At 40.5% G+C, this 14,926-nt stretch overlaps 1 protein-coding gene across 3 annotated transcripts in view; it reads left to right on the forward strand.

Moving 5' to 3' along the window:
- Positions 1-14,926, forward strand: part of CCDC88C (coiled-coil domain containing 88C) — a 96,433-nt gene that overhangs the window by 52,233 nt on the left and 29,274 nt on the right. For all 3 annotated transcript variants that reach the window (XM_040066174.2, XM_040066173.2, XM_040066175.2), the window contains exons 10-13: positions 241-399; positions 6,643-6,789; positions 9,164-9,308; positions 11,826-12,007. In XM_040066174.2, the coding sequence (XP_039922108.1) occupies positions 241-399; positions 6,643-6,789; positions 9,164-9,308; positions 11,826-12,007 (633 nt within the window). The remainder of the gene's footprint in view (positions 1-240; positions 400-6,642; positions 6,790-9,163; positions 9,309-11,825; positions 12,008-14,926) is intronic.

Raw genomic sequence — 14,926 nt, forward strand, 5'->3', positions numbered from 1 at the left:
ATAGCCTAGTAGTGCCCGAAGCTTATACAGCATCAGGCATTAGTAATGTCAGAAGTCCAACAGGCTAAAGAACCTCTCTGTCTCGTAGAGAATTTACTGGCTGCTAGGAGAATTCTTACTCCCTAACCAGGGGAATACTATTTGTCTGTGCTTACAATCCATAAGTAAATTAAAAAAAACTTTTAAAATGCATGCTTAAAAGTATTAACTTAGATTTTTCTCCCTGCTTATCCCTCGCAGAACATGCACCTTGCCTCAGACGCTCGCTCTGCCCGAGCGTACAGAGATGAGCTCGATTCCCTGAGAGAGAGAGCAAACCGCGTGGAGAGACTCGAGATGGAACTGGTTCGGTGCAAAGAGAAGCTTCACGATGTGGAGTTTTACAAAGCTCGCATGGAGGCAAGTGAAAATCAGGAGAACGATTTGCTCAGTAATCCTTAATGTTTGGCTTTTGTTGTGTTACTAGTTCATGTGTCATTTGTCTTTGAGCTGACCGTAGCAGAACATGAGAGCAAGCAGAAGTTTCGTAACATACGCCATAGCTATTGACTGAGCATTATTAAAACTTGTTTCAGTCAAGGAAATACTTGGTGCCCACAAAATAAATGCCCATCAGTTTTAAAGAGCTCTGCTTAGTTCAGCATTATATGGCTAAACAGGACAGACCTCTTCTGGATGCTTTTTCTAGAGTCCAGATCTTTTGTTTAGCTTTAGGTAAAATCCCTCTGTTCCAGAGTTGTTCCTTAGACCAACATTTTAAATATCATCTATAAATTAGTTAAGTGAAGGTCTGGGTGTTTTTCCTTAGGGTTTAGTAGCAGAAGTAGCTGTTGTTAAAATGGCATTTTTGTGGATGACCTCAGGTGACAAATTCTAGCCACTCCTTTTTGCAACTGTTACTTGCAGTAGAAAGGAGAAAAAAATTGGATCCTCCTTGGTGTCATGGGTGGGCTATGTCAATGAGAAGTGTGTGGCTCTGTTCCAGTAGTTATGTCATTTACTCAGCTTAGTCACCTGCAGCTATGCCCAACATGGAATTATTAATTGAATTAGGTTGCAAAAGACCTTAGAGGTTGTCTGGCCAAACTCACTGGCCCAGCATGGCTGATGTTAAATTCAGGAAGGACTGCTTTTACTTTCTATTCTTTCAGTTCTTCGAGGAATTCACACCAAAACTCCCAATAATCCACATACATAACACATCAGCTGAAGTCAAATAAATATCCAGACTGATGAGCAAATGGAGGTTCAGTAATTGACAGCCTCACTATAATTAGATAAAATCCCAAGTCTGAGATGGAAGAGTGATGTTGCCAGGCCTCTGGCTGAGAGCACAGACCCTATTTTTCTGCTCTATAAACTCTACTTCGTAGGTGATTTTTTCCCCCCTTCTTTAACCTAAGGGGGCAGCTAGCTGCTGCTTCTTATGAATAGGTTCACTAAAATGGATGGTTATTAAATGTAGTAATAGGCTACAAAAGCCTGTCTTGCCTCTCGGTAATTCCCAGTTTGCATTAGGAAGTACAAAGCTCTGCCTCTCTCTGTTTTCATCCCTCAAGCTGGTAAGTCAGTCATGGTCTATCCTGGCACACTGGCTGTCAGTGAGCCATCCTGGTGTTCCCCTTCTGACTGTGCACTGGAGGTGCTTAGCTTTACCTGCTGCTCAGATAATTTACCTGGAGCTCAGAGAAGAGTTTTTGTCTCCCCTTCGTCTGAGCTCAAGGGAGGAGCCTCCTTGCTTGTCCCAGAGCCAGCAGTTTCCTGCACTGCTAACCTTGCTTAACATAGCATTCAGTTAAGAGACCTTCATGTTAGTGTAAAATTTCTTCTAACTTTCATCTCTGTCTCTCTCTCCCACCCTGTCAGTTTTTGGTGGAACTGTGGAATGTCAGAGATGAGTGCTGGCTCTCCAGGGATACCTCCCTGCAACACTGTCATGGTTAAACCCTAGCCAGCAGCCAAGCCCTTCACAGCCACTCACTCACTCCCCACCAGTGAGATTAGAGAGAGAATTGGAAGGGTAAAAGTTGGAAAACTCATGGGTTGAGATAAAGACAGTTTAATAGGGCAAATAAAAGCCGCACTCACAAGCAAAGCCCACCAAGGAATTAATTCAGGGCTTCCCATGGGTTGTTCAACCATCTCCAGGAGAGCAAAGCCCGATCACGTGTAATGGTGACTTGGAAGTGAAACACCATCATCCCAAATGTCCTCTCCTTCCTTCTTCTTCTCCCCACTTTATATACTGCACATGATGCCATATAGTCTCAATATCCCTTTGGTCAGTTTGGGTCACCTGTCCTGGCTGTGTCTCCTCCCAGCTTACCAAGCACCCCCAACTTCCTCGCCAGCACAGAAAGCAGAAAAGGCCTTGGCTCTGTGTGAGCTCTACTCAGCAATAAAAAAAAAAACAAAAAAAAACAACAAAAACAAAGCAAACAAAAATACAACTCTGTATTATCAACACTGTGTTCAGCCATACTCCCATACCAGCCATTTGGCCTACCCCAGCAAAACCCAGCGCAAATACAGTAGTGGGACCAGGAATATTTCTCATTGAACTGGCACATGTCTAATTTGGAGCCATAGTCTGGCCTTTAGCAAAAGTCACTATTGTAGGAGTTGCTTTTCTAATGGGCAGCAGGATTGCACAGCTGTCTGCAGGGTGCTGTGTGGTTTAGAATAGACAGCGAGTTTCACATTCTCACCACTCCCTCTCCCATTATTGATCAAGTTTTGACTCAGCCATGGACTGACAGCGTTGAGCTGCAGGCAAACTCCATTGGTCTCAGGCTGGTGCATTCAGAGGATTCCGCAGGGCCCTGTTCTGTGTTTTTATGATCATAGAGTAGCACAAAGGCTGTGCATGCTAGCCAGTATCCAAATTTCCGTGGGGCCTCAGTTTTCTGTCAGATCTGACTCAAGTCCTCTGCCCCTCTGAAAGAAGAATTAATGTCTGGGGACAGTATAGTCTCTGCTTAGATTTGTTCAGGGGTGTAACATGGTAGAGATTTTTATCTCTAGACAATACAGTGATTATTCATTTCATGGCATTTACTGGTTGCCAGTGGCTTGCTAAGCTCTAGCCCTTAAGACCTGGACAAATCATCCAGAGCATGCAGTGAAAATGTATGTGTGTTCAGCATCAGCCTCTTTTCTGTGGTAATGTGATACCTTAAGCTTGTGGGGTCTTGACAGGGTTGTTAATAAGGAGTGCCAGATTGGTAGGGGAGAAAAAGAAGAGGATTTAATCTTGTGCATCAATGCAGAAAGCTTTTGAATGAGCCCTTAAAATCTTTTTCTTCCTGGTATCGCAGGAGTGCAAAAAGTTCAAATCTGTACATCAGTCTAACACATTTAGGGCTTGTGGTGTTTTTCCTTCTCTGTATGTCTTGACAAATTGTTCGGGTGTGATATTTTAGTTGAACTATCATTCAAGGAACATGAATATCCTCTGGAGCCTTCCTGCTGGGGTGGCTTAACGAGGTCACAGCTCTGAATGTGAGGGAGCAGCTCAGTGCAGGGCTTCCTCCATGGAGGTGCTTCTCTGCAGTGCAAAGCTCCCTTCCAGGATTCACCTCCACTGAACCTTTTGCTGTTCCACGAGATGAGATTATTTTCTAAGGCCAAGGACTACGCTTTGCCCAGTTTACCTCCTTCTCACAATAATCAAATTTCTATGCAAGATAACGGGGAATATCTTGTCAATTAAATAAAAATAAAAGCAAAAACATCTCTTGTATGTTGTCATGTGAGTGCACAATTTTTGATTGTCTCCAGATGTTAACTGTGTTACGGCTCAGTAGCAACAGCTTCTGAACTGCCAAGGTTGAACTGGGTCTGGATGCATGTGCAAATTCTCTTTTCAGAATCTCATTGCTGCTTTAGTTTCTGAAAATGTTTCCCAGTGGCAACACACCCTGATTGTGCTTGCACTTATCCCCAGAGTTAATTGTAACCATCTGAATGCACAGTGTGCATTCTTAAAGCTATTTGAAGTTACAGTTGATAGGGCATCAAACCACAATATGTAATTCATTTTAGAAACTGCAGAAGCTGAGCTATACTCAGTGTATTAGGCAAAAAAAAAAAAAAAAAATCCACAGCCAGCTGTTCCTGTTGCTGATTTTCAAATAAACTTATAGAATAATGTTGGTGAATTTGTTAATTCAATTAAAAATTAACTGGAATTTCAGTAGAAGAAGCACCACCCCATGACCACCACCTGCTGACTGTGTAACAAGTGTGATTTGTAGTCAGATTTTTAGTTCAGCTGTGTTATTCCAGCAACTTCTGGGAGATGTTAGTGCTGGCACATTTTAGTTAGAACAGCTTTGCTTCCCAGGCCTAGAGATGTAACTCTACAAAGCTCCCATGGACTAATTATTTAAATTATATGAACTTTTCAATATTAAGACAACCTCAGATCATGGTGATCTGAGAGTGAGCAATGTCTGCCTCATCACGGCAGGCATTTCCACCTGGTTTTTAATTTAGTATTTCATCAGAACTACTTTGAACTGGCATGACTGCCCGTCCTGGGCATGTGATGGAAGGTGCTTCAGTTTTCCATATACTGCAGCTCCCACTGGTGTGTGGTTTGTAGCAGAGCCTGCATATATGTGTGCACTTGGCACATAGTTTGACTCTTGATGAGACACTAAAATAACTAGTTCTTGCTTGGTCGGCAGTTTTAAGGGTAGTTATGAGGTCATGTCTTTGAGGTCAGACACCACTTTAGTTCTTAGGGCTGTGGTCCACATTGAGTGTGGTGAATCTGCAAGGTAAACTCTTGGCACATTGCTGTTTCATTACAGATATTCTGGCAGCTTCCATAACACCCAGCAGTTTTTATGCCATGTACTTCTGGTCTGTCATCTGTTTAGTGTCAGCCTTTTAAGTTTGTCCACCCTGAAGTGACCCTGTTAGATCAGACTTGGCCCAAAATGCAGATTCTGTAACCTTAGCGTTTCAGTATTATTGTTATTTTAGTCACTTGCATACTCAGACATTTTAATTAAAGATGAACCCCTTCACAAACACTGATATACTTGTCCTTTTAATGCTACTGTAGTAGGGAAGTTTTTTCTCTGATGATTTGCAAGTTGGTAGCTGACCCACTGAGAGATCAAGGGCAGTATGGTCCTGCATAAGATAGACTTTCCATATTATGCCATTTACAGTCAAGCTGCAACAACCAACTATGACTAAGAAAGGCTTTTAAATTATGGCCCCCAGTAGTATCAAAAAGGGAGGGGGCTGTCATCAGACATTCTTACCTCATTCTTTACATCTTTCTTCCTTTTTTTTTTTTTTTTTTTTTTTTTAAACGTAGGTGAGCCATATAAGGCCCCCAAAAATGAGAAGGTAGTTGCTGATTAAGCAGTGAGAGTGATTTGCTCATGCCTGGTGATCTTTCAGGAATCTACTTGGTTTGGATGTTTGTGGTCTGAGACCAGACATTAACACTATGTCAGCAGAGACATCACATTTGAATTCTGTTATTCAGGAATAAACTTGTCAAGCATTTTGTCCTGTTTGGATGTTTTTTGGTTTTGCATATTTCATTAGAAGAGCAGAATGGATGGGGAGAGAAGGGAGGAAAACAGAGAATGACAAAGTTTCTGTAGAGAATCAATCTGTTTCTTGCCCAGTTGTAACTCATCTGGGGAAAATTCTTCACTGGATCCATTTAATCTTTGAAGAGCCAATGCATCCCTGCCATACAACATTTGTCTTGGACTCAAGGTTTATGTCAGGATCAACAAAAGTAAAAGCTAGCAGTGAGGTACTATAGCTTAAAATGAGACATATTTGATAAATGTGTTTAAGACATGACCAACATTTCATGGCCAGATTTCATGCTTTGGATATTTCATGTTTCCAGAATAAGATGCTTGAATGCACAGAGTTTCATTTGTTATTTGCAAGGAACAGTTGCAGTGCAGTATAATTAACCTGTTTCTAATGCTGTGGCTACAGCAAAGTAATAAATTAAACTTCTACTCAGTAAAACCAGATCCAAAAGCTCTTACTCGTAAGGAGTAAGTGACGTGGCTTGTGCAGTTCATACTTGTGTTTAGTGGGGAAGTGGCAGGGAGTGTTAAGTGATAAGTATAAAACAACTTCTATTGTTCAAGTGACTTAAAATTCTGTTCATGAGAGAGAGTTAAACTTTATTAAGCGGACATTTGCACGTGAGTGTACTGAAACAGGAACAAGGATCTTGAATGTATTCATGGATACTGTTCCCCATCCCTTGAAAGTAAATAATCTATTTCGAAGCTGGGAAAACAAGGGGCTATGATGAATTGGCAAAGGAATTGGCATTACAACATTGGAATTGGAATTGAACAGTTGCTCTTCTGTGTGCACCTCTTGATCTAGCCTCATATAAACTCAGAATCACAGAAGCTTGTAAGATTCAGGAAAAAAACCTAAAAAATATTAGATTTACTTGCCTAATGACTCAAAGGTAATAAAACATAGTATTATTTCTCATTAAAATATTAGGTAAAAGTCTTTCTATTAAACAAACGTGTCATATTTCTTTCTTGTTTTTTGCAGTGTCACTCTATGAAAATCACTTGGTCTGTGAAAAGTCAGTAAGAAATTAACGCTGTTACTTTTTTGTTCCCCTAGGAATTAAGGGAGGATAACATTGTATTAATTGAAACAAAGGCCATGCTGGAAGAACAGCTAACCATGGCAAGAGCTCGTGGTGATAAGCTGCATGAATTAGAGAAGGAAAATTTGCAGTTGAAATCCAAACTTCATGACGTAGAGCTGGTATGCACTTTCTTTTTCATTATGCTAATTTTTTGAACTTTCATTTTTATCCTTGTGTTACAAAATCTCGTCACAGATACTGGTGAAGACAGGCAAATAAATAAATAGTGCTTTTTGAAGAGGTTTTTAGATTGATCTTTCTGTACATGAATTCTTGAAACAGTTGGCAGTGTAGATATATGGTCAATGCTACTTTGTATGAGACTGAGTTTTATTTTATGCAGAAGGTGTATCAGAATTTTAAAATACAGACTGCTTTCATACATTTTGTTAATGGGGATACTAAAATCTGTTTTAAGTAGAGGTCTCTTAGATGTAGGAAATTAAATCTACTCTAGTAAATAGTCTTTCTTACTGGAAAACCCCCAGCAATTACAGAGTCTTAAAGAATCCTTTACCACTGTAAAAGACACAAAATTCAAAAATTTCTTTATGTGTAAATCAGAGATATGGTTTATTGCTTCATAAATAAGGAAGGTATTAAGTGGGTGACTGTTGTCTACAAGCAAAAAGCAACACTGGACTTCATAAACCCACTAGAAATAGTAAATACTCTTTTATCTCTTGTATTTTACTTAACAGTCCTCTTATCCCACCATGATTTGAATTCTTGTGGATTTATCTATACAGGGTTTTCAACAGGTTCTGTTGGAAATAAAAATGTGGAGAATGCTGTATGGGATGACTGAATCTCGATTTACATCAGTGACAAGGAGTGGGGTGTCCCTCAGGGTCCATATTGGGACCAGTGTTACTTCATATCTTGATTTATGACATTGTCAAAGGGGTCAAGTGCACTGTCAGTGGATTTGCAGGTGGCACCAAGCAGAGTGGTGTTGGTTGACACACCTGAGGGGTGGGATGCCATCCAGAGGGACCTGGACAAGCTCGAGCAGTGGGCCCATGGGAATCTCATGTGGTTGAACAAGTGCAAGGTGCTGCACCTGGGTCAGGGCAACCCCCGGTACCAACAGAGGCAGGGGATGAACAGATTGGAGCAGCCCTGCTGAGAAGGACTTTGGGGTGCCGATGGATGGGAGGTTGGACATGACCCAGCCATGTGCACTCAGAGCCCAGAGAGCCAAATGTGTCCTGGGCTGCATCCAAAGCGGTGTGGGCAGCAGGGCAGGGGAGGGGATTCTACCCCTCCATATCCTGCTGGTGAGACCCCACCTGGAGTGCTGCATCCAGCTCTGGAGTCCTCAGCACATGGACCTATTGGAGAAGAGTCCAGAGGAGGGTCTCCAAGATGATCAGAGGGATGGGGCATCTCTCCTGTGAGCAAAGGCTGAGAGAATTGGGATTTTCTAGTCTGGAGAAGATGGGGCTCCAGGGTGACCTCATTGCTGCCTTGCAGTATCTGGAGGGAGCCTAAAAGAAAGATGGTGGGGGACATTTTATGAGGGCATGTGGTGATAGGAAAAGGGGGAATGGCTTCAAACTAAAAGAGAATAGGTTTAGATTAGATAGTAGGAAGAAGGAATTCTTTACTGTGAGGGTATTGAAGCACTGAAAGAGGTTTCCCAGAGAAGTTGTTAAGTGCCTCATCCCTAGAACTGTTCAAGGTCAGGTTGGACAGGGCCTTGAGCAATGTGGTCTAGTAGGAAGTGTCCTTTCCCATGGCAAAAACTGCATAATCTTTAGTGTCCTCTCCATCCCAAACTGTTTTATGATTCTGCGATTCAGGATATTATAAAGGTTGTGTCCTGCTCTGCCTTTCCAAAGTTGCTGGAAATTTTGCATGCTTTTCTGGGTGACTTAATGGATTTTTGAGTTATGGTTTCTGAAAAGTTGAGAACCACTGAGGCAGCATTTCAGTTCCCACAAAAGCAAGGGGCCCAAATAGTCACCAGAAGCAACAATAGATTCGTTCTCCAGATCTGTTTTTGGAGTTGGAATTCAAATTATGAGGCAGGTGTTACTTGCTGATCCATATGACTGTGTCTAAGTTTGATGTGATGAGTTGAAGCTCTGCAGAATTCAGGGTTCTCTCTGAAGAATTTCCAGTGTATCAGGGCATGATGCTGCATGGTTTTGAGGAGCTTGTCTCTGGAGACATTTTGAATCCGGTCTGCCATACTAGTCCTGGCTTGTAGTGGCCCTGTCATGACCCAGTAAGTTCTTGCTGCCATCCCCCTCTCTCCAAGTGAATCATGGACCAGAGCTGTGCTAAACAGGGCCAGCTGGGCTTTGCTTTCTGTGGCTTATATAGGTAGCCCACAGCAAACATTTAATGCTGAAGATGCATTTAATTATAAAACCCCGGTGTTTAAGGAGATTGTTCTCCCCTCAACATACACTGTGCATGTAGCAGCTCAGCCTAGAATCTCACAGATGAGCTGACCACGCTTTCATTCACATGTGTCTTGCACAGGACCGGGACACAGACAAGAAGAGAATTGAGGAGCTGCTGGAGGAGAACATGGTCTTGGAGATTGCACAGAAACAGAGCATGAACGAGTCTGCACACCTAGGCTGGGAGCTTGAACAGCTGTCTAAAAGCACTGATCTTGCAGATAGTGAGTACCAGCTGGGGTAGCCCTGGTGTTTGTGGTCTGTTTCAGAATAAACAGATTGGTTGACTGAGATGGGAACAGAAGTTGAATCCAAGATTGGAAAGCTTCCCTCATTCAGCCACTTGACTTTGACCTTGATTTTTTTGAACTTCTAAAATGTATTCCTCTTCCTTTCACATTCCTTTGAAAGCACCAAAATATTTTGCTTTTATTTTGTCTATCACTGAGAGAGGGACTTTTAAGTATCACACTTTAATTAAAAAAAAAAAAAAAAACACAAAAAAACCCAAACAAACACACTTTATAAATGACACAGCAGAAATGTCACATTAAATATTTCTAACTGAATGGTTGGGTGGAGTCTGTCATCTTTAGTACAGTTAATACAGACAATTAACTGGTCTTTAAGTCTCAGGAAGTAATGTATGCTGAAGTCATTTATTTTTACTAGATACTGAAAAATGTGTGCAGTTAAAATAACTGGCTGGTTTTTTTTCTTGGAGTGGTTGATTTGATTTCCGTAACTATCACAAACATAACTAATTCTTTCTTCACTGCATAGGTTTTAGCATTGGTTTCTCTGTTTAACATTTATTCTGTCTATCATACCAGCCTAAATAACAATTCCAAGTGGAACTTGGAAAATATAAGCTATAGCCTCTAATTCAGTATGCAGCTTTTATTAAGTATTCACCTTATTTTGCTAAGACTTGCATATTTGGCTTTGTGTACCAGGAACAGCTGAACTTGAAGACAAAGGAATAAATTAGAAAAAGCAGATGTTAAGTTTTCAGTGAAACTGTCTAGAATAGCTTTGTTTTGTAAAATAGCTGTGTGTGTGGGTGACACCAATTCTGAAATCTTCTTGCTGTCTAGGATCCGAGTTCTCCACTAGGATTAATGGCTGGTTAATGGTTACTTCTAAACAATAATCTTGCAAAGCAGGTTATGTTAGCCTGAGAAAGGAATGTCACTCTGTTACCCCTTCTATGTAATCAAGGCTATTATTCATTGTGTTAGTAGGGGGAAAATGCAGTTCTCTCAACTTAGAATTTTTCATTAGGAGTATTTCAGGAAAATGTAAAAATATCTAAGTTTTATGGCCTGTTTAAAATACCAAGTTTTGTTCCCTTCCTGATTTGCTTTCACTATTGATGTAGTAGAAGGAAGAATGCTAGTTACCTCTTATTTACTAATTTCTATCAAACATAACTTTCAAAATTTGCTTGAGTGATTTATCACTGCACTGATGTTTAGCATTTTAGCACTGGAGCTTCAGAAACTCTGATTAACTAAAGAAAAAGAATGAGGAACTGAGAACATCCATAACCTTGTATTCAGTGGGAAAATAAAATGATGAAGGAAGCAGGATTTTTTTTAAAAAAGAACATTTAACTAGCCTTTATTTCATAGAAGTGCTATTCTGATTTAACAGTAATTCTCTTTTAAAAGTTTTATTTCAATCCATGTTGCTGTTCTGAATGCAGCTTGTTTGTACAAACAGACTGCATAAACTCTTTTGGAAAAATCTCCCATTCCGGATATTAAGTTGAGCCTGCAAGGTTGGCAGATAGAAGATTTTACCAGCTAGTTTGGTATATTTTATTTAAAATTATTTTAAAAATAAGCATGGGAAAAAGTAATTTAGGTGGACTTCACTTCAGAACAGAACTCAACTGGACTATTTAGTTAATGTTAACTGTTTGAGTCTTTACTTGACCAAAGCTCTCCAGGTGATGCTACCAATCTCAGAAAGTTGCCAGCTTAAAGTACTCACTGTGCTTATAGTGCTTATTTAGAAGGAGTTATTAATTTTCTTATATTTAAAGACAGTGTTAAAGTCAATTTCATATTAAATGGGCTTTTGAGGTGATGGGTAGCAATTACTTCATGTGAAGCAAGAAAGTTGCTCTTGTAATTATTCAAATGCTGGGCAGAGAAATTAACAGCAGTGAGGCTTGGGTGATGGATTTTGAGGCTGAGAGGTAGTGAGACTTTTGATCTACAAGCATTGAGTAAAATAACATCTCTGTTGTAAAACTTGAATAAATTTTGTTAGTTCTGAGATTTCAACTTCAGACACTTCTCAGATCAGCATTCTGATGAGTGTTCTGTGCTTGGGTACCTAGTAGTAAATTATTATTTTAGCAAACACTTAGCAGGAGTTTACTTTTTGCCTCAATTTATTTCCTATGATGGAAGTATGAGATGGTATCAAAGTGTATTTTGTTACTAACATTAGACGTGCTAGTTCCCAACACAACCAAAGCAAATTTAAGAAGAGTTAAGAAAGTAAGCAACTTTTGAGATGGCTGGCTGTTCAGATAGTACCCTATTTATTAAAGGTATTAAATGCTATCTGTGAAAATGGGTTCTGTTTTTAACCAAGTATTTACATAGCAGTCAAGCTGAAATTGTATGACTGACAGCAGTAATCTTCATCCAAGTGGATCTTGTACACCTCAGAAGGAGAGGTTTGTGAATTGATTTGTGATCCTTCTGCTTCTCATGTTTCAACAGCCAGAAAGTCCTTTGTCTTTGAGTTGAATGAATGTGCTTCGAGTCGAATACTGAAGCTAGAGAAGGATAATCAGAGCTTGCAGAACACAATCCAAGAGCTGAGAGATGCCTCCTTGACCTCCAGAGAGAGCAGCCTAAAGTTTGTGGAACTGGAAAAGGAAAATCAGCAGCTTAGCAAAAAGGTAATTTGCTCACAGGAATAAACAGAGCTCTTAGTTTTTTTTAGACCCAGTGCACAAAGGGCTGTGCAGCATTCCTGAATGATGAGAGTTTGCAGGGAGCTCACCCATGATCCCCATAAGACTGACCGTGGTTTTGGTCCTGTCTGTTTGATCGCATCCTAATGCAATTAAATTCTAATAATTCTCTTTAATGCCTTCTACTTCACTGCCTGCTTACATGCATCATTGTAAGAAAATGTGACTGTTCCTGTTGAATAAAAGCTGATTTTCAGTGCCTGTTTGCCTCTGTCAGATTGTACTGTTGGTTGTGTCCTTTCTTTTGTCTCACAACAGTCACTGCTGGGAAAGGGAGCCATGGTCACATTGAACTATTTTAGTTTTTTTAAAGTTTAATAATTTTTACATGTAAGTCAAATAAATTACACAGGTGAATTCAGGTTAGTGTGTTCTAAATGTAATTCTTGCTGTCCAGAGTCCTGGACTTGCTTTTTCTTTTTCTTGTCCTCTTGGCTGTTATAAATTCTCTGGTGTCCCTCTCCGCAAAGATCTCAGTTCTTTCAGTCTTCATAACAAGCATGTAGATCATCACTTCGTAAATTTACTTGCATATATGTGTGTGTTGCACTGTTATTAACTGTGATTACATTCAGCCCAAATGCCATCAGTGCTTGTCCTTGTGAAACACACTGCTCAGTTCACCTCCAGCTATCAGCCTTATTTTTGTCTGACTAGTTACTTGAATCCTCAGTTGTGATGAATTGAGCCAAGTCATGCTGGGGACAAAGTATGCTTCTTATTCTGAAGTATAAAACATTTCCATGTTGGATTTTTTTTTCCCCATTCCTATCATTCATAAATTATCCAGATTATAATTTTCCTTCATCTCTCCTTTTCCCCATACTGCTGTAATCTGTGTGTGTGAGACATTGATGCAATTATTTCAGTTCTGTTGGGCTTGCCTGTGAGATAGCTGAATCCCTTAAAGGACAAGGGGAGAAAGCACCTAGATATGAAATGATGCTTGTGGATTCCTAGATTGTGACAGTCCCATTTCTCTGCCAGGGAGAACAGTATCCGGCACTGGATCATTCCATCTCCTGGACAGATTAATTTTTTAAGTTGAGATCAGTTCTGCTTCTTTTCTTTCTTTGGTGAGCAAGGAAAACTGCAAAGATTCAGTTCACTCTAATCTTTCCACACTTCCATATATGACCTGTTGTGTATAAGTAATTCAATCCAGCTCTAATTTACATGCCTAAAATTAGAGATGGAGGCATAGAAGGCAGATACCTGTGGTGTACAGCAATATGAATCACTTGAACAACTGTGGTCAACCTCTGGCTTTGCCCCAGGCAGATTCCTTGTGGGCACCTCCTGTTATGGCTGTTGGCACTATGTTGGTACCAAAGTTGTGATTCCCCTCAATTAGAATACAGCAAAGTGTGCCAGGGGAGAGAATAGGCAAAGTCTCTGATTTGTTGCAAAACATTCACTACAGTGGGCAGGGGGGAGTGCAAGAGCTCTGGAGGACTGTTAAAGTCAAGCATGTATAAGTCAGAGGACAAGAGATAAAGAAGTATTTTTCTCAAATGTTTTGTGTCTTTGGGGTTCTTTTGGTAGCTTTCCCGAGATATCCATAGTAAAATCTTGTCTCCCTAAATTCTTTTAACTGAGCTGAGATTTCATCCACTGTCTGAGACTTTCAAAAATTGTTGTTTGAATATGCTTGTTTAACTGCTGATCTAGTGGTTGGTAGGATCATGTAGCCAAAACAGGATTATTCAGGTAGTACAAGAGGAGATGTTATAAAGGAGAAGTCACTTTTTTTTTTTTCTTTCCCTTTATTACAAGGTTTTCAGAGGAGCTAGTAGTAGAAAACCCTCCTTTCAGGCACACCCAAGTAGAAGCAGTCCAAGCAACCAGTGTCTGTTATTCTCTGCCTTTCTGACTTACTGAAAAGAGATGTAAACAGTAATGTCTTGCCTTCAATTTTCTGGGAAGTGGCAATGAAGATCAGCTATTGCTGAGCTACTGAATTGGTTGCAGCTTTCTCTGAACAGCTCCTTTGAGACCAATGAACCTCCACATGGTTACATTTCTGACTGCTGAGCCCTCCTTATCTCCAATCTGGGCAGCCCCTGCTTGTTTAAACACTTCCTGTAATGAGGGGCCTGTTGACATAGGCAGAGCTCAGCCTCCAGCTATTTCCCACTTGCAAGAATTAGGTTTAATACTGCTTTCATTGACATTTTCATTGTTGGCAGAGTTGATAATACCAAAACAAAAATGAGCTGATACTTGCGCAGAGCTGTAGGTGCTCACAGTACTTTGCAAGTCTAAAAAGGAATTATTTCCTGACTTGGGGAATATAGTTCCCAGAACCTCTTGTTTCTATGTACTCAAGAGCTACTGCTTTGCTATTCTTCATGCATTACAACTACAACTTTCAGAATTAATAAGTAAGAAAACACTGTTGCAGTACTGGAGCCTTATTCACAAATCTTTCAAATGTGATATTGTCACCTGCTGTGGAAAAGAGGGCCAGCAGAACACAGGGAGTGGGAGCATATACTTGGCCACTCCAGTGCTTCAGTGGTTTTCCTCTGTTCTTGTTTTAGGTTGGTGTTTTGGTCTTTTAGTGCTGTTGCTCACTGAAATACCTTAATAACTTTGTCTGCATTCGCTGGTAGAGTAAGACCATCAGTGATGGAGAGGCTAGGGAGGAGGCAAGTTCCTCAGGAAGGGGAGCACCAGAAACTTAATCACTTTGACAGGAGCACAACAGGAAATTCAGCGGTGCCTTACATGCTCTGATTGTAAAAGGCATGAGGCATGAAGGAGATTCTTAGCATCGTGAGGAAAAAAGTCCATTTCCCCCTCTGAGACTGGTAACTGCAGGGCGGAAGGATTTAATCTCTC

The sequence above is a fragment of the Hirundo rustica genome, chromosome 6, assembly GCF_015227805.2.
Source record: "Hirundo rustica isolate bHirRus1 chromosome 6, bHirRus1.pri.v3, whole genome shotgun sequence".
NCBI lineage: Eukaryota > Metazoa > Chordata > Aves > Passeriformes > Hirundinidae > Hirundo > Hirundo rustica.